General features: G+C 42.5%; 1 protein-coding gene across 3 annotated transcripts in view; it reads right to left on the bottom strand.

Moving 5' to 3' along the window:
- Window positions 1-19708, bottom strand: part of AFMID (arylformamidase) — a 359393-nt gene that overhangs the window by 150048 nt on the left and 189637 nt on the right. For all 3 annotated transcript variants that reach the window (XM_085617482.1, XM_085617483.1, XM_085617481.1), the window contains 2 exons: window positions 7953-8043; window positions 4899-5003 (listed from right to left, as the gene is read on the bottom strand). In XM_085617482.1, coding sequence (XP_085473608.1) covers window positions 4899-5003; window positions 7953-8043 — 196 coding nt within the window. The remainder of the gene's footprint in view (window positions 1-4898; window positions 5004-7952; window positions 8044-19708) is intronic.

Below are 19708 nucleotides of genomic sequence, written 5' to 3' on the forward strand. Positions count from 1 at the left end.
TTCATATATATATTTAAAGCTGTAAAAAGCAATATGTAGGCCAAACAGTGAATGACCTCCGTACACGATTCAGGAACCACAAATCTGCAATAATTAATAAGAAAATTGACCAGCCTGTAGCCAATCATTTTAACCTTGTGGATCATTCACTATCAGATTTGAAGATTTTCCCCGTGGAAGATGTTTCAAAGGAAGAACTACTGGACTCCAGGGAAAACTTCTGGATGTACCGTTTAAAATCACTGCATCCAGATGGACTGAACATTACTGACAACACAACCTGATTACTGCATATCTCAAGAGCTCTCTGGACTGCATTGATTCCACATTCCAAATGTAATCTTCACTCATGATGGAATTAGTGGGAGAGGTGGAAAGGCGTATGCAAATCTGCCTGACCAGTTCATCCATATCGCATTGCCCTTGGACAATGGGTGTGGGTATCTGGCGGCGAAGTTTGGGCATTTTTTGTTTTCGTGGGTGGCGAAGAGGTCTATCTGAGGATGCCCCCACTGTTGGAAGAATGGGTGAAGAACTTGTGGATGCAGTTCCCATTCGTGTAGTTGTTGCGTTTGTCTGCTGAGCAGATCTGCCATGGTGTTTTGTACGCCTGGAACGTGCTGTGTCAGGAGAAAGATGTTTTGGGGAATTGCCCATCTCCATATGCTCTGGGCTAAGCGGGAGAGCTGGGGAGTGTGTGTCCCCCCCTGTTTTTGGATATAATACATTGCAGTCATGTTGTCTGTGCGAATGAGGACTGCTTTGCCCGAAATCTGTTTTTGAAAAGATTTTAGGGCTAGAAAGATCGCCAAGAGCTCCAGATGGTTGATGTGGAGCGATTTTTGCTGTGGCGTCCATAGACCTTGCATTGTGAGGTGTAAGAGGTGCGCTCCCCAGCCGGAGAGCGATGCGTCCGCTGTTAGAATCACCTGAGGAACCGGGTCCAGGAACGGTCGCCCTTTGGAAAGGTTTGTGGTGTTCCACCACTGCAGAGAGTGATGGGTGCGGCCGTCCACCAACACCAGATCCGTCAGCTGACCCTGGGCCTGGTTCCACTGTTGTGCTAGGCACTCTTTTAGTGGACGCATGTGGAGTCTTGCATGGGGCACTATGAAAATGCAAGATGCCATCATTCCTATGAGCTTCATAAACACTCTTGCTAGAAGAGAGTGTTGAGGAAGGAATGTTTTGCGCAAGGCTTGTATGCTTGCGATCCTGGCTGAGTTTGGATAGGCAATACCTTTGGAGGTGTCTATAGTTGCCCCGAGATATTGCTTTGTGTGAGATGGTAGGAGGTGGGACTTTTGGTAGTTCACCGTAAAGCCTAGCCGGTGGAGTAGTTGAATGGTGCTGTTGGTGTGCTGCACACATTGGTTGTAGGACGTGGCTTTTATGAGCCAGTCGTCTAGGTAAGGGAAGACGTGAATATGTTGACGCCTGAGGTGTGCTGCTACAACTGCTAGGCATTTGGTAAACACCCGTGGTGCGGTGGTGACCCCGAAGGGGAGAACCGTGAATTGGTAGTGCTGACCGTCCACCACGAACCTGAGGTACTTCCTGTGAGAAGGGTGTATTGGAATGTGAAAGTATGCGTCCTTCAGATCCAAGGTAGTGAGAAAGTCTCCCTGACAGAGGAGCGGGAGGACTTGTTGTAGGGTGACCATGTGGAAATGGTCTGAATGTATGTAGGCATTTAGAGGCCGGAGGTCCAGAATGGGCCTCAGGGTCCCGTCTTTCTTTGGTATAAGGAAATACAGGGAGTAGAACCCTAGATTTTGCTGATTGACGGGGACCTGCTCTATAGCGTGTTTTTGGAGGAGGGAGAGCACCTCCTGTTTGAGCAGTGTGGAATGTTCTTGAGACATTGTACGGTGCCTTGGTGGGATATTGGGTGGGGTAGATGTTAGCTCGAGACAGTACCCTGACCGAATAATTTGGTTCACCCATTTGTCCGATGTTATGGATTCCCATGCGTGGATAAAGTTTTGTAGTCTGCCCCCGACCGGAGTGGGATGGTCTGGGGGGAGTGTAGGGAAGTCATTGTGCGGGCGGGGTGGCAGAACGGGTGGTGTTAGTTTTGCCCCTGCCCTTATTGTTGTTGCCTCTGTAACCACCCCTTTGGTAGCCCTTTGAAAAGGTATTTTGAGGAGGGGACTTGTAGGAGGTAGAGGCGTTATCGGTGGAGTCGCCTCTGCCTGCGCTACGAAAGGATGAGCGTCGAAAGGAGCGTTTAGGGGCCTGTGATTGGAGTGCCCCCATAGACTTTGCTGTGTCTGTGTCCTTTTTCATCTTTTCTAATGCTTCGTCCACCTTTGGCCCAAAGAGAGTTTGTTGGTCAAAGGGGTGGTTTAGTATGGACACCTGGACTTCAGGCTTGAACCCTGAGATCCTGAGCCAGGCATGGCGACGAAGCAGGACGCTGGTATTTATGGCTCTAGAAGCGGTGTCGGCTGCATCGAGGGCACACTTAATGGAGGTGTTTGTAATTAGTTTGCCCTCCTGTATGAGGTCATGAGCCTTGCGTTTATGTTTTTCGGGGAGATGCTGCATAAGAGCCTCAAGCTCGTCGTAGTGTGCTCTGTCATAGCGCGCAAGTAGCGCTTGTGTATTTGCAATGCGCCACATGTTGGCAGCTTGGGAGGCGGTGCGCTTGCCAGATGCGTCTAGAAGTTTGGATTCCTTATCTGGCGGTGGGGCTTCTCCTGAGGACTGGGAGTTAGCCCGCTTTCTAGCTGTGGACACAACTAGGGAATCTAGGGGAGCAGGGCCCTTAATGTATGCAGGGTCTGTGGGTGCCGCTTTGTACTTCTTTTCTATTCGAAGGTTCAATACCCTGGCCCTGACAGGGTCTTTGAACACCTCTGCAGCATGCTTGGTGACACCTTTAAGCATGGGCAAGATAGACGTGGACTTGTCTTGAATGTCAAATGTGTCCAGTAGGAAGTCGTCTTCCACTGGTCCACTATGCATTTCCACCCCATGGTAGTGTGCTGCTCTCTGCACTAAGTGGTGAAACCCTAAGGAGTCCTCAGGGGGAGACGGCCTGGATGGGTATAGGTCGTCCTGAGGCATATCTGGTATGTCAGGGTTGTGGTAGTCGTCCCATGGGTCAGGGGTCCCCGGTGGAGTGGGGTCCATTGGGGCGTCCGCCGGGTCATAATCTGGATCCCCGTAATCCGGATCTGGGGACGGGGTCGGGGAGCGATGAGGTAAGGGTGGCGGAGACCTGGGGGGGGGAGGGGGTGGAGGAGGTGGAGGAGGCAGAGGAGGAGGTAATGGGGAGGGTACTCTGAGAGGAGAAGTAGCAGAGTCCTTCCGCTTGGGTGGTGGAGGAGGAGCCGGTGTGTCAAGACGTCTTTTTTTGACAATTAAAGTTAGTAGCCCAGTCTTTGGATCTTTAGATAGAGTCTTTTGCAAAGGGTCTGGTGTAAAGAGGTCCAGTGGCGCCGAATCGTCCGCTGGCGCCGATGGTTTCGGAGCCGAGGGCTTCGATGGTTTCTGTGCGCCATGCTTTTTGGGAGCCTCCGGTTTTTTCGGCGTCGAAGGAGTTTTCGGCGCCGGAGCGTCGGTGCCGACAGATTTGTGTTTGTGTTTGGTCGGCACCGAGAGACCAGGCTTCGGCACCGGTGGCTTCGGAGTCGAGCTGGGTATCACTTTCTTCGGTGCCGGATGGTGTTTTTCGGCACCAGGCGTCGGCTGGCTCGAGCCCGAGCTGCCGTGAGACTTTTGAGGCTTCGACACCGGGCCCGAAGGTGGGGTGATGGAAGCTGTGTGCTTGGTTTTACCCAGGCCTGCAGGCGAGGGTGTAACCTGAGTCTCTTTGGTTTTGGGCGCGGGGGTGGGAGGGGGTACAGTACTCACGACCCGCTGCGCTGGTGTGATGTCCTCCACGTCGGAGTGGTCGGCCTCGGAAGCGCTGACGACGTCGTCCTCCTGCTCGGTGTGTAGTTGCCCCGAAGCTTCGGCGTCGTCTCCGAAGATGTCCGGTGGAGCTGCGGTCGATGAGTGCGCCATGGTGCGTCGAGCTCTTCGATCCCGGATGGTCTTTTTTGATCGAAAAGACTTACAGGCGGGGCAGTCTCTGGCCTCGTGTTCTGGAGAGAGGCAAAGGTTACACACCTGATGGAGGTCGGTGTGGGGAAATTTAGACCCACATTTTGGGCACTTTTTGAACGGAGTCCTTTCCATCGGCCGGGACCGGAGTCGAGGAGGGCCCGAAGGCCGGTGCCGATGTACGGGATGGAGAAAAGTGCCGCTTCGAGAGATGAAGATATGATGAAGAAACTCGAAGAACGAGGATTTTCCGTCGAGGCTGGAACCGTAGAAGTTCGAAGCCGGAGCACGAAGTATCACATCCGAGCCCGATGGCGGAAAAAAAGAATCTGAGGATGGAGCCGAAGCCCATGCGCAGTACGGACCGAAGGAGGAGTCACCGAACTCGTGACTTCCAAAGACTGCCCAAAGAACAAAAACAAACTGCAAACATCCGGGCCCAACACCAGATGGCGATCTATGCTAAGTGTACAATCTGCAGCTCATATGCCTCGAACATATATTTTTGTTCTTTGGTGAATCTATCTGTTTGAGTCACTTCTTTCTTGAATATATATATATATATATATATATAGAGAGAGAGAGAGAGAGCTGTGTTAGAAGAAGCATTTGAACAACTGATCATGTAAGGGGTAAGCACATTAAAACATGCTTCACAAGTGATACCTAGGCACACTGTTCTAAGTGATTACTCAATGTATATTCTATATATAATGTTTCATTTACAAAACAGTTGGAGTGGTATGTGAAATGAATACTTCGCACACAAGGAAAATGGTAACTGATGTAAATGTCAGGTAGCGCCTTTATTAATAAACCCAATTAAAACAGTATCCTCCACATACCATCAATCGATTTGCTGGGCAGGTAAATGTCTAGCTTTTCTCCACCCTCGCTTCCATAAGGGACATTCAGCAAAGTATGTGCAATGCCTCGAGATCTCTGTGTACCTATAGAGACCAAAAAAAGACAAAAACTTAAATCACCAACCAAAAAAGAGCATAGAGTCAAAAACATCTAAAACATGGCAACAGACTTAATATCAAGCAACAACAAGTATTGGTAAAGCCAATTGGTCTGGCATACATTTTGAATGGCAAAATAAAACATTTATATAAACCTGCAGCAGTGAATAAAACAATTGTTTTCTGTCTAATATGCATCTACGAGAGAAAGAATTTAATATGTGATGATTCAGTATACTTTTGAGGAGTAAAATAGTCTCTCAAGCATGGAAATTCAAACACTGTAGGAGGTGGAATGCTAGACCAGCTGATAAAGTAATACTCTTCTGGATGGAGCAAAAGCCGTCTACGTGTATTTTGAAGAATTAGCAACAATTAGTCATGCACACAGTTGTGCTGTCAAGCCAGACCTAAAAGGATGGACGGAGAACAGTGAAAAGCAAACAGGGAATAAGATAACAGGTAACACCAAACAGGGTAGAAAAAAAACAACAAAGGCTAATAAGCATGCGAGGAAAGCAACATCACTGAATAAACGGTACGAGGAGGGGACATTAACACAACAAAGAGCAGAGATGCCGCACAAACTAACAAAAGAAATAAGCCAGGAATACACACCAACAAACTGGTTAGGAAGGAAACACAAGTCAGGAAAAAGTGACAGGAGCAACAACAATCAATTAACAGGGCCAGGAGGCTATACGAATCAACAAACTATGCAGGGGAGTAGCACAAACCAACAAAAGGGCAGGAGATCATTATGGGGCATATGTATCAAGCCCTTTTACCGTTCGCAAACGGGCCGATTCCCAGAATCGTCCCGTTTGCGAACGGGAAAAGGCCTTTTGGGATGTATCATCCCAAAAGGGCATCGCAAATTAGAGACTCGCAAAGTTTGCGATCCTCTATTTTGCGATTGCATTTAAGGAATCGCAAATTGCGATTCCTCAAATACGATGTACGAACCACAGAAAAAGTGCAATTTGGCCGTAAGGAATAGCAAATTACCACCAACTTCAAGTTGGTGGTAATTTGCGATTTCTTTGAAAATTTCACTTTTTGGCATTTTTCAAAGTGCCATGTGATGCACAGACATGCCCTTAGGGCATGTATGTGCGCCACATGTGCACACATGCATATTTCAGGGGTGCAACAGGGTGTCCTTTTGACACCCTGGCACCCTTGAAATTGCCTTCTCATTTTGCGATTCTCAAATTGCGAATCGCAAATTGAGAATGTCTTCCCATTCATTCCTATGGGCCTCTTAGCCCATAGGAATGAATGGGAAGGTATTCCTTGATCGCAATTAAAGAAAGCCAAGGAATCGCAAAACATTTGTGAATTTATTCTAACATCCCATTTGCGATTCTCAAATAGCGATTCCCTAAAAATCGCTATTTGAGAATCGCAAATACGGTATTTGATACATATGCCTCTATATCATGGTTTTGTGTGTGTATGAGGCTGTAAGGAACTGTCCAATTGGAATTATCAGCTTTCTAGGATGCCGATGGGTAGTAGTTTTTTAATGTATAGCTTTCCATTATGAACAGATTGTTTTGATTTTAATGTAAGTAAAAATAGGTTTGTGAGGGTCCTCAATTAACCTATGAGAATTTTTCGAAATCATACATGCATGTATAAAGTTGACCGATCCTGTTAAAGGGGGGCACAGGAAAGAAAGGGACTACCGGACACAACCATGGTGGTTGAGGTCGTTTTCTTTCATGTCCTGGGGTCCTTCCTACTTTGATTGTGTAAACTAAGCCAAGGACGTCCCACCTGCACTTGATTCTCAGGGTAACGAGAGAGAGCAATCAAAGGTTTCTCAGGAAGGTAGTTTGGGGGTAGAGACTCACAACTCAACCAAAAAACACAGTAAAACATTGTCCAGCCCAGTGCTCGTCTTAGATAAAAGAGACACACTTTAATAGCACAACAAAACAAAATAATGCACACAGTAATGGGAGATTCAACAACAGGATTACAACATTTAGAGCCAATGGGTCCCAACCCGGCTCTAACACCAACTACAATGATCTAGTAGCAAGAAAAAGATCATAGGCATAATTCAATCACAGGTGTAACTTCACAGTTAGGCTTGGCAGTGTAATTAGGCCTTGCAGCATGTCAGGGACAGAGGAAGAACAGGTCCCTGGGCCTTTCTGGTCACATCACGGTGATGCTAAATGACACGCTGTTGCTTGGGGGGTTATCGATGCTTCATGCAGTTTGTGACATGAACTATGCAGGGAGGCCTCTCAGCTGAGGCGGATACTGGTTTCGCTCCTACTAAAAAGTCTGCTCTTCTGGGTGCTCCACACTCCATGAATACAACTGGGCTTTACCTCTTGGACAGCCTCTTTCCTTCCTTGAGCAGGCAGAGAGGCTTTTAGAATTTAGGTAGACCCACAGCTCTCAAACAAGTTGTGTAGACAAAAGGTGATGTCCCCTCACCTATGGAAGACTGGCTGTCAGATGGATACTCTGTGGAACACTCATTCCTTGGTCAGGAAGAACTTGGAACCAGCACAAATTGGGATAGTTTGGGTCCCAGTTTTATACAGATTTTCCAGAGGGGATGTTGAGACAACACCACGTTGGGTTCAGCTGCCAGTGAAGTGAAGTGAAATGTAACCAGTGATGAATTTGTGAGACTTTGTTGAAGTGTATGAGACCCCTTACAGCAAGTACATGGTCAATGAAGTTGAATAGGTGAGACTCTTCTGAAATGGATGAGTCCCGATTTGGGGAATGATTAACATTCCATCACAGTCTAAATTTAATTGAAAGGTTAGGTTGAACTCCTTGGGTGTGTAAAAGGCAATGAATGAGGGACAAGTGAAACTCTGCTGGAGTATGTACATGGTTAATAATGAATAATGAGTTTTATGAGGCTAGTATTTGGGAATAACAGAGATGCAGTGCCCTTACCTTCAGTCATCTCCCTTACATGGGCTTTGATTACTGCATCCTTGTCCATGCGAATAGACCAGCAGCTGGGGGAGTACTGCTCCTCAAGAACCTACAAGGGAATGAAACATTCAGCACCAACTGAAAGGTGCAGTGACACTGATTTCTGGGAACATAGTGTAACATACTCTGCCGCTCCCAATCACCACCCAACTCACATCAAACTAGCACCAAACCCATCTACAATGAATCACTGCTGAACCCATCCAACCTAAACTCAATCCACACCCATCCCTCAACCAACCTTCTTCAAACCCAGATCCAGCAAAAATCCAACTCAGACCGAACCTAAGCGCACTCTAAGCCCACAGTGCACACACTCTGCCCATAATTATCATGGCAAACCTTAGCCTGAATGCAGGCCATGACAAATTCAGCACAATGTAGATGAGTGTAAAATGAAGTCCCTTATTAAGCACAATCGCATTTTGGGACTCTATGTAACGGCACACTGAATCAACACAAGTGCTGGCACACAGCCTCTTCAATCATGTTCAAACCAAAACCCAACACATGCTCAGCACACTTCTACTCATTACCCAACTGTTGAAAATGGCTCTTTCTGCAGGGTTACCCCAAACCTTATGCCTTCCTCCTCCTCTTTTGCTGAGCTTGTTTTTGTTGGCGACTCTGAGCACTTTACTACTGCTAATCAGTGCTAAAGAGGATATGCTTCTTCCCTACACCTGTGTAATTGGTGTATACCTGATTGACATATTTAATATACTTGTAATTCCCTTGTAAAGTGGTATACTATATACCCAGGGCCTGTAGATTACATGCTACTAGTGGACTGCAGAACTGATTGTGCCACCTGCAGAAGAAGCCTTTCAAACCTGTCTCAAGCCTGCCACTGCAGTGTCTGTGTGTGGAGTTTACTGCCACTTCGACTTGGCATTTCAAAAAACTTTCCAAGCATTAAACTCCCCTTTTATTACACATAATTCACCTCTAAGGTACAGGGTGCTATGTAAGAAAAATGTAGGACATACACTGGTGTAGTTTGCATGTCCTGGTAGTGGACAAACAGCTTATTTCGTTTTTCTCTACTGTGAGGCCTACCCCTCTCATAGTGTAGCATTGGGAATTCCTTAATACTCCTTTAAGGTGTAATTCCTGATCAGAGTGGAGCAGTTTTTGATATTTCATATGTGTGGAATGGTATTGATAAATCCTACTTACTGCAGCCGCGGTCGGTAGTAGGAGTTAACTGCAGGGCGGTGATGTGGGCTTCCTGTACTTATATTAAATTTTTGTTCATACAGCTCACATTCATATATATTTTTTATACAAATTGATACACCATCACCTTACTCAGAAAAAGACTTGGTATATATGAAACACATTTTTTACATGAGTTGGTTTCTTCACTTCAAAAACCACCACATATACTTTATGTATTGTGTAACAAACACACAATACACAATATTGACAAATACACATAAACATCACATCAAAAAACATTTTTTTACATACAATGGTACATTACTGCATATTAAGAAATAATGACTTTACATGTTATAAATGCCCAACATATATATTCACATATTGACATGTATGTTCTTTATGAAAAAGTGTCCAGCAATAATAACAACTAAAGGTTATGCATTTCCATTGACTGGGGATCTCCTCTAGCCCTCAGTGTATAGGTCCCAAAGGTCCTATATGGCCCTCGGTGGTCGGAGTTCATTCTTAGGGTAATTGAGGTATCAATACTCTCCTTGCCACTCTTTTGTGTTACTTATTTCATTTTACTAGGGGATGAACGTTTCCTGGCCACAATTCTGTATACACTGACACGTTACCAGCTTCTTGTGGAGCCTGGATAAAATTAGCATAGGTCTTTCTCAGGGCAGTATCTATACATATGTAGGGCACATTCAAAGAAATACCAAAAACTTCAGGCTGTGTTGACAGGGTCCAAGATGCGGAGCGCTACCCTTCACGCCATCATATGTTAAGGAACTGCTGGTCTAGTGCTTATGGTCGGATTAATTGAAGTGCAGTCCTTGACTTTTTTTATGGCATGATTTCTTGAAGATAAATGCACTTCAGATATGATAATCCGTGATAAAAACGACAATCAGTAATCACAAAACGGCTCTAGCAAATGAATTGCTTCATGGAGGTCAATTGTACCATTACCATTTCAAAATGGAACCGACAGCAACATAGGCGCACACAGCGAGACGTATACCAGTATGCAGGGGAACACGTGATTCAATATCGCAGGTGTTCGTAATTAGTAAGTTTGTATCGTATAAAGAGGGAATAGCTTCAACGGCTATTCTATCGGAGCCGGAGTCTGTTTACCACGTTGACGAAGGAAAATACGAAACCATCGATAGGTAAGATACCGCGTTAAGATAATGGACATACTAGAACCTTTTTTAGGCTGTTTTACTTAATTTAATCTTTCTCGTCTTAGTGCCTCAACAAATTAGGAAGTCTAATTGTAGTGATACCACTAATATAAAAAAAAAATTTGGGGGGGGAGAGAAATTGTAACTGGAGGCAACAATCAGAGTATACAGGACTTGTAACTCTATATGGTTAGTTTCTAGTAAAAATACGACGATTACAGACATTAGTGAGAAACGAACTCTAGTGAGATTCTTTGGTAACATTATAAGAATAACAATAAGAAGTCGCCTCATAATGCGTCCTATTCTTTTACTATTCTAATCTTTATTGCCTACTAGAGCACACAACAAGAAGGGAACCAGCCATCCCCTTTCGGAACAACGCGACTACATGATGAAATAAGAAACATGGTCGCTCTGGGAAGAATTAATACTCCTCGTTATATACAAAAAAGACTATGTAGGTAATCACACACCAACCAAAATATGCTGTACGGGTAACAACAAGACTTAGAAATACTAATTATTTCAAACCTTTTACCAGATTATATAGCACCGGGAAGACCATTTGAGGGCTGGTTAGCCATGTGCTCTGTGAAAAAGGCTTGAAAAATGAAAAAATAATTTTACGACGATCTGTGATACTGATTCTTAGGATCGTAATCCGGATTGACCAAGGTACATACAATGGAGATATAAAGCAGATACGTAGAAGAGGAAGTGTATCCACAGAAAAAGCATAATGTGTAACAATAATATGAAATCTCCTTGCAGCACTGGCCATATCAGGAAATAAGAAGAGTGGCATATGAGATGCCAACTGAGAAGAAGACCTTTATTACCTGGATAACAGCATAGAACAGGTAGATCTAGGTTCTCTTCTGAATGTTCACGAATAAGATGTAATAAAATGGAGTAATCTCAGCGAGACTCCAAAAACAGAAAATATTAGCCAACAGGACATAGGCCCGTAGAAAAATAAGATCCTTATGAAAAAAGTAAGATTATTTGAAGTGTATATCTCTCTCATTTATCCTATCCTTTCTACTCTCTGAGCAATCACCATTTTTTTCAAACTCTTAGAGAGCTATATAGTCACAGGCACGTTTGTAATCTTGACAGAAGTGTAAATTCTTGGTTTTAATTGTATATATTGGAGAATAATGAAGTATTCTCCTGTGGGATACATAAATAATACATGGTGTGAAATTATGTTTTAATACTATTTAATTGATTTACAGAATAACAATCCCCTCATCTTTGCCCGCGATAAAAAATTCGTAAACAACAGGTCCTGAAGAAGGTGGCAAGAAAAGAAGTTAGATCCACCGAAACGTGCGTCGACCAGACAGAGTGACACACCCTAGTATCTTGCATCATAATTAAAGGGTCGGGCATCTGGCCCAGTCCTGGCTAGTCCAGTAACATCTTTGGTGCTTATCTGGGGTGTAGTGTGAATGTGTTGTATGATAGTGATATGCATGAAGTATGAGTAGAGGAGTGATTGCTGTGGGGATTTCTCTCAAATCATTGGAGAGACGTTTGCAGAATGACTAATAGTCTATATCTTTATGTACTGTGTTGATAAAGCTAAGTAAACGCAGAGTAATTAAGAATATTTCTGTATAGGTTGTTTTTAGTAACAAGAAAAGAATCCGATGTATATCTGAGAAAAATGTATATAAATAAGTAAAAATATTTAAAAAACAATTTATAAAAATAAATTCAATAGATGAAATGTAAATATACAATTGGTGGTCTTTTCTTTATGTGAACCCACAACAAGTTATTTGTTAAGTAAAAGCAATATAGGTCCAGAGGGATACTTATTAGCTTTGTTTGTAGTGTTTTGTCCCCCCTTATCCCTGACCTAAAACAAAACTTCTTAGGGGGTTACCTTTTTCTAATTGATTTATTGTGGTTTTTTAATCACAGGTCTTCCTACCAGAGAACCTCACATTTTCGCCAAGGTAAGCAAACGTGCCCAGTTGCTACATGCCCTCTCTTTTGGTTCTGTCTTAATCTATATTCACACCTAGGCGTTAGGACAAAGTTACTATCAAGCCATCCTCTAGGAGCACTGTAATTTTCTCCTTGGGAATATATTTATTGTCTTAAATAAGCTTCTTCTCTTTTCTGTGCACTTTGTTTTTTTCACTTTTCCTAGATATAATATATCACTTTAATTGATACAATATAATGTATCACTGATTTTATACTAGTGGAGGAAAGGCGTATATATGTAAAATCTCTAACCAACAGTTTAGGTGTATACAATGGAAGCTTTACAGACCTTTGGTTTCACTGATGCGGATTACATAGCTTTAATTGGGAGCACTAGTAATCCCAATTGCAATACCACATTAACCAATGCAGCCAATACTGAATGGCAAACATTACTTAACTTAAGAAAAAAATGTAAGAGAATGGAATCTCATGCCACATATATGTTGGAGTATCTCAGGGCGGGAGTTATTCCATCTGGCCTACGAGTCCGTAACACCCCAACACTATTTGTGGAGCTACGGAAATTTTTAGAGAGATGGTCCCATATAAGCAATAGATGTTCAAGAGATTGGATGATTTTAATCATCGAGACAGCGAAGGAGTTAGTGGCAGCCCTAAACATACAAATTCAAGAATTAGAAGACAAACTCAAGAACAATACAGCTCTAGATGAGGCTAAGTTAAAACTAGATAGTATTAATGCCGACTTACATGACTTTGAGGAATATATCTTAAAAAAGAAAACGGAAAAACTTAAAAAAGATATTAAATGGTTCACGCAAGAGAAGGCATACCCGTACCTCAGAGCCAACTACTATCAAGAGTGGCAAAATGAAAGTAACCCTCACGCATATGTACAGAACAACAAGAGAAAAGTGGTTACTTTCTCAGACACAAACTCATCGGAATCGGAAGGTGATGCCCCTAACAATTATGAGGATACTCCCCAAGGCCAACGATCCTATAGAGGAAGAGGAGGCGAATACCAATCATACTATCAAGCCCCCCCACCTTTTTTTAGGGAGAGGTCGGGGTCGGAACAGATTCCGTTACACGAAATCGGACAGGAGAGGAAACCAGTCAATGGACCCTCAACCTCCTCAGATGTACATGAGGACCAGAAATCAGCAGTACTGGAGGAACTGATGGTCAAGCCTAGAATAGACACTATGCCTATCTTCAATATTTCAACACATATGTTAAAGCCAGAAGAAACAGCCATCTTGAGTAGAGTATTATCCTTCGTACCCAACACGCATTGCAATAAGTTCAAACTTATGCAAGATATCTTTGCCTTCTTCAGGAAAATTCGCCTGAAGAAGTTCTTCTTGGGTAGAGAAGAAGGTGAGCCAGATTGTAACCTTTCAGGGTGTAAATTGAAATCTACCTTCACACCCACCCTGGAAATGGTGGGTGCTGAGGTATCTATCTTTGAGAAATCTGTTCTAAATGACATGAATAAATTATTGAAATACAACTACCATAGCAAATCCAATTTGACAGCTGGAGAGAGCAAGGCGCTCCTGGAACTGCAAAACACACCGGAGCTTACTATAAAGCCCTGTGATAAAGGAGGAGGCATAGTCCTTATGGACACTAAGAAATACGAGGAAAAAGTCTACCAAATGCTAAATGTAGTTGAACACTACAAACCCATAAAATCAGGAGCTATTACAAAACTGAAAGAAACTATTGATCACACAAATAGCAAGGCTTATGAGGAAGAAGTCATTTGCGAGAAAGAATATCTATTTTTGAATAAAATGAATGCAGTAATTCCAGCATTATATGGTGTGCCAAAAACACACAAGGATATTCAAGATCCACCACTACGTCCAATAGTTTCTTCAATCAACTCCTCGACTGAACCACTATCTAAGTATGTGGACAGGTTTCTATGCCCACTTACCACCCAATACAAATCTTATATCAAAGACACAGGGGATATTATCAAAAAATTGGAGAATGTACCCTATGACCCCAAGAATGAAATCTTGGTCACCCTAGATATCGAAGCGCTGTATACAAATATACCGCAACAAGAGGCAATAGAAGCGGTTAAAACACTTCTAGAAAGATCGCCAGGAGAAAGACCTAACAATTTTATAATTGAATGTTTGGAAATAGTGCTAAAAAACAACTATTTTGAGTTTAGAGGGGACCTATATCAACAAACCAAAGGTACCAGTATGGGGGCATCATGTGCCCCCAGTGTGGCTAACATATATATGGGGGAATATGAACTAAAACATATCTTCAACGAAATTGCTCCCTTCTATGAGAACGTCAGTCAATGGCACAGATTCATCGATGATATTTTTTTTATCTGGCGTGGAGACAAAGAAACTCTAGACATTTTCATCAACTGGCTGAATGCCAGTGATAAAAATTTGAAATTCACTAGCAATACCAGTATTACATCAGTTGAGTTTCTAGACATCACTATACAGGCAGAGGAAGGCAGGATTTCTGTCGGTTTCTTCAGAAAACCTACCTCCAAAAATACCATACTATCACACACTAGTTACCACCCAAACTGTCAAAAGGATTCAATCCCGTTTGGAGAGTTTTTACGCATTAGGCGGAATTGTTCAAACATCAAAGACTTTGACAAACATGGAGAAGATCTGAAACAGAGACTACTCACACAAGGTTATCCCAAACGGTTGATTAGAACAGCATACAAAAGGGCACGTTATTATAATCGGGATGCCCTATTAGCAGGTAACTCTCGCCCCAAGAATGACAAGTTGGTGTGTGTCGTGAATCATTCGACCTTAAATTGTAAAATAAAAAAGGTCTTGAATAAAAATTGGCACATTTTAAATACCGGGGAAGGACCTGAAATCATTCAGAAACCTATCCTTGCATTTCGCAGGAATCGGAACCTGAGGGATAGTCTTGTGCACACTAGGCCTAGACGACAACAGTCAAACTCACAAACAACCTTAGTAGGACCTCAGATCCTAGGTAATCACAAATGCGGCACATGTGTTGCATGTGACAGTGCTATCGTCACTGAATTTTGGCAATACCAAGGTAAGGGAGGTAAATTACGGGATTTCACTAACTGCAAAAGCCAAAATCTTGTATACCTTATACTATGTCCCTGTGCCTTAGGCTATGTAGGCGAGACAGGCCGGGAATTTAGAACACGATACAGTGAGCATAGATCCGCCATCAGAACAAAAAAATTACTAAGTCCCATGGTACAGCATTGCATTGACTTCCAACACAGTGAGAAAGAACTAAGATGGCTGATTTTAGAAAAAGTCAAACACATCGCAGGAAAAGATATACAAGAAGTCAGAAAAACACGTGAGACCTACTGGATCTATACCTTAGATACAGTCAAAACGGGTCTCAACGAAGAAATATTATGGTACACAAGATAAGGGCTGCACAGACCATTCCCCCCCAACCAATGGATAACAGAATGTATGTAATCACTATAGATAGGATAGATTACAACCTAATGTATAATATACTAAATCTGACCATACCACACACAGTGCTTCTATGAGTCTGTGGTAAAAGTTACAATTTGCTGAATCCCCTTCTGGAAACCATGTAAAAGAACATATATGGTAGTAACATTGGTGCAATTCCGTGGAGCTTTTGCTTTGAATATGCAGACACAAAAAAAAATTCTATTAATTTTGATTCTTCTTTTGAGGCAACATGCCATCCTGCACTTGGTATTAGACTTTTTATACACATTAAGCATATGATCACATATGGATGATACATATTTAGGAAACATTAGATTGGACAACTAGATCGTACTTGTCCTAAAATGTTGACCACGTTTCGCGTAGCAACTAGTATGCCTAAATACGTCCGATAAATGCTCAGCAGGTAACATACTGAATAGCTGGATATGACCCGTACCAAAATGGCGGCGGAGTTTCTCGAACTATGGATGTCCACCAATATATTTTGACGTTTGTCAAAAAGTAGAACATATATAGGACATAAATTTGACAAACAGTGCCTCGGGGAAATTGTGATAAAAACGACAATCAGTAATTATAAAACCAAAATATGATCGATAAATATCGAGCAGGGAACATGCTGAATAGCTGGATACGACCCGTTCCAAAATGGCGGCGGAGTCTTTCAGACAATGTATGTCCATCAATATATTTTTACAGTTGTCAAAAATTGGAATATATATAGGACATAAATTTGACAACAGTCCCCCGGTGAAACCGTGATAAAAACAACAATCAGTAATCACAAAACGGCTCTAGCAAATGAATTGCTTCATGGAGGTCAATTGTACCATTACCATTTCAAAATGGAACCGACAGCAACATAGGCGCACACAGCGAGACGTATTCCAGTATGCAGGGGAACACGTGATTCAATATCGCAGGTGTTCGTAATTAGTAAGTTTGTATCGTATAAAGAGGGAATAGCTTCAACGGCTATTCTATCGGAGCCGGAGTCTGTTTACCACGTTGACGAAGGAAAATACGAAACCATCGATAGGTAAGATACCGCGTTAAGATAATGGACATACTAGAACCTTTTTTAGGCTGTTTTACTTAATTTAATCTTTCTCGTCTTAGTGCCTCAACAAATCAGGAAGTCTAATTGTAGTGATACCACTAATATAAAAAAAAATTTTTGGGGGGGAGAGAAATTGTAACTGGAGGCAACAATCAGAGTATACAGGACTTGTAACTCTATATGGTTAGTTTCTAGTAAAAATACGACGATTACAGACATTAGTGAGAAACGAACTCTAGTGAGATTCTTTGGTAACACTATAAGAATAACAATAAGAAGTCGCCTCATAATGCGTCCTATTCTTTTACTATTCTAATCTTTATTGCCTACTAGAGCACACAACAAGAAGGGAACCAGCCATCCCCTTTCGGAACAACGCGACTACATGATGAAATAAGAAACAAGGTCGCACTGGGAAGAATTAATACTCCTCGTTATATACAAAAAAGACTATGTAGGTAATCACACACCAACCAAAATAAGCTGTACGGGTAACAACAAGACTTAGAAATACTAATTATTTCAAACCTTTTACCAGATTATATAGCACCGGGAAGACCATTTGAGGGCTGGTTAGCCATGTGCTCTGTGAAAAAGGCTTGAAAAATGAAAAAATAATTTTACAACGATCTGTGATACTGATTCTTAGGATCGTAATCCGGATTGACCAAGGTACATACAATGGAGATATAAAGCAGATACGTAGAAGAGGAAGTGTATCCACAGAAAAAGCATAATGTGTAACAATAATATGAAATCTCCTTGCAGCACTGGCCATATCAGGAAATAAGAAGAGTGACATATGAGATGCCAACTGAGAAGAAGACCTTTATTACCTGGATAACAGCATAGAACAGGTAGATCTAGGTTCTCTTCTGAATGTTCACGAATAAGATGTAATAAAATGGAGTAATCTCAGCGAGACTCCAAAAACAGAAAATATTAGCCAACAGGACATAGGCCCGTAGAAAAATAAGATCCTTATGAAAAAAGTAAGATTATTTGAAGTGTATATCTCTCTCATTTATCCTATCCTTTCTACTCTCTGAGCAATCACCATTTTTTTCAAACTCTTAGAGAGCTATATAGTCACAGGCACGTTTGTAATCTTGACAGAAGTGTAAATTCTTGGTTTTAATTGTATATATTGGAGAATAATGAAGTATTCTCCTGTGGGATACATAAATAATACATGGTGTGAAATTATGTTCTAATACTATTTAATTGATTTACAGAATAACAATCCCCTCATCTTTGCCCGCGATAACAAATTCGTAAACAACAGGTCCTGAAGAAGGTGGCAAGAAAAGAAGTTAGATCCACCGAAACGTGCGTCGACCAGACAGAGTGACACACCCTAGTATCTTGCATCAAAATTAAAGGGTCGAGCATCTGGCCCAGTCCTGGCTAGTCCAGTAACATCTTTGGTGCTTATCTGGGGTGTAGTGTGAATGTGTTGTATGATAGTGATATGCATGAAGTATGAGTAGAGGAGTGATTGCTGTGGGGATTTCTCTCAAATCATTGGAGAGACGTTTGCAGAATGACTAATAGTCTATATCTTTATGTACTGTGTTGATAAAGCTAAGTAAACGCAGAGTAATTAAGAATATTTCTGTATAGGTTGTTTTTAGTAACAAGAAAAGAATCCGATGTATATCTGAGAAAAATATATATAAATAAGTAAAAATATTTAAAAAACAATTTATAAAAATAAATTCAATAGATGAAATGTAAATATACAATTGGTGGTCTTTTCTTTATGTGAACCCACAACAAGTTATTTGTTAAGTAAAAGCAATATAGGTCCAGAGGGATACTTATTAGCTTTGTTTGTAGTGTTTTGTTCCCCCTTATCCCTGACCTAAAACAAAACTTCTTAGGGGGTTACCTTTTTCTAATTAATCCTTGTCCTTAATACAAAGATTCTCTAGCCTCACTGACTTCTCCTAACAAGGCCAGCTGACTCCTATTCTATTTTAGAAATGCCACTTTTAGAAAGTGGATATTCCTCTGTACCTACTGCTCTGTGTGCCTGACAGCCTTTCTCCAGTACATGGCTGGGCAGGGTGACCACTACATTTGTGCATTCCCTCTGGACGGCCACAACACAGGACACTCAACTGCATATACATTTGTCTGCATACCCATGGGTCACCCTGGGCAGGAGGGGGAAGAGGAGGTAACACGTCACTTGAATAGATAGTGCCCTGTCGCCACACAAAAGGCTTATTTACCCCCCCCATAGATAGTCTAACAGACAGGACCAGGCTGAAAGGGGACCTGTGCACTTCAGAGTTCTTTTGAAGGCACTTTTGGGTATAAGTACTGGGTCTCTGACCCCATCTAATCAGACACTGTAGGGCTTGTAACCAGTCATCGCTGGCTATATACCTGCACATTGCCAGAAAGACTGCTGTGCTGGCAGTAGGGACTGCCACTTTGCTAACTGCTCTGCTGTTTTGGCCTGCTACTTGTTGAGCTGCAGGCAGGACTGCCACTTTGCAACCTACCTTGCTGTGCTGGCCTGCTGCCTCTGCCTTGTGACTACCGTCCAGTGTTCTCCAAGGGCTTGTTGGCTTGCCCCTTGTTCATTTAAGCCTTAGGGACATCAAAGACTTCCGCACTGCTGTGAGTCTAGTGGTGGAGCTCTGAGAAGATGCGTAGCGTGCTCGGTCACTCCCTTACTGTATTCATCGTGTAGCGCCCTGCTTGGGTGTGGAAGAGGCCGCTTTTATTTTGCCGAGAACAAGTCCTTCAGTCAGTCCGACTTGCGCTGCAACTTCCAGCAGGTGGGCGTGCCAATCTCAACCCCCGCCACAGCGCCTTCCA

Source organism: Triturus cristatus, chromosome 7 (assembly GCF_964204655.1).
Source record: "Triturus cristatus chromosome 7, aTriCri1.1, whole genome shotgun sequence".
In the NCBI taxonomy this organism is placed as follows: Eukaryota; Metazoa; Chordata; class Amphibia; order Caudata; family Salamandridae; genus Triturus; species Triturus cristatus.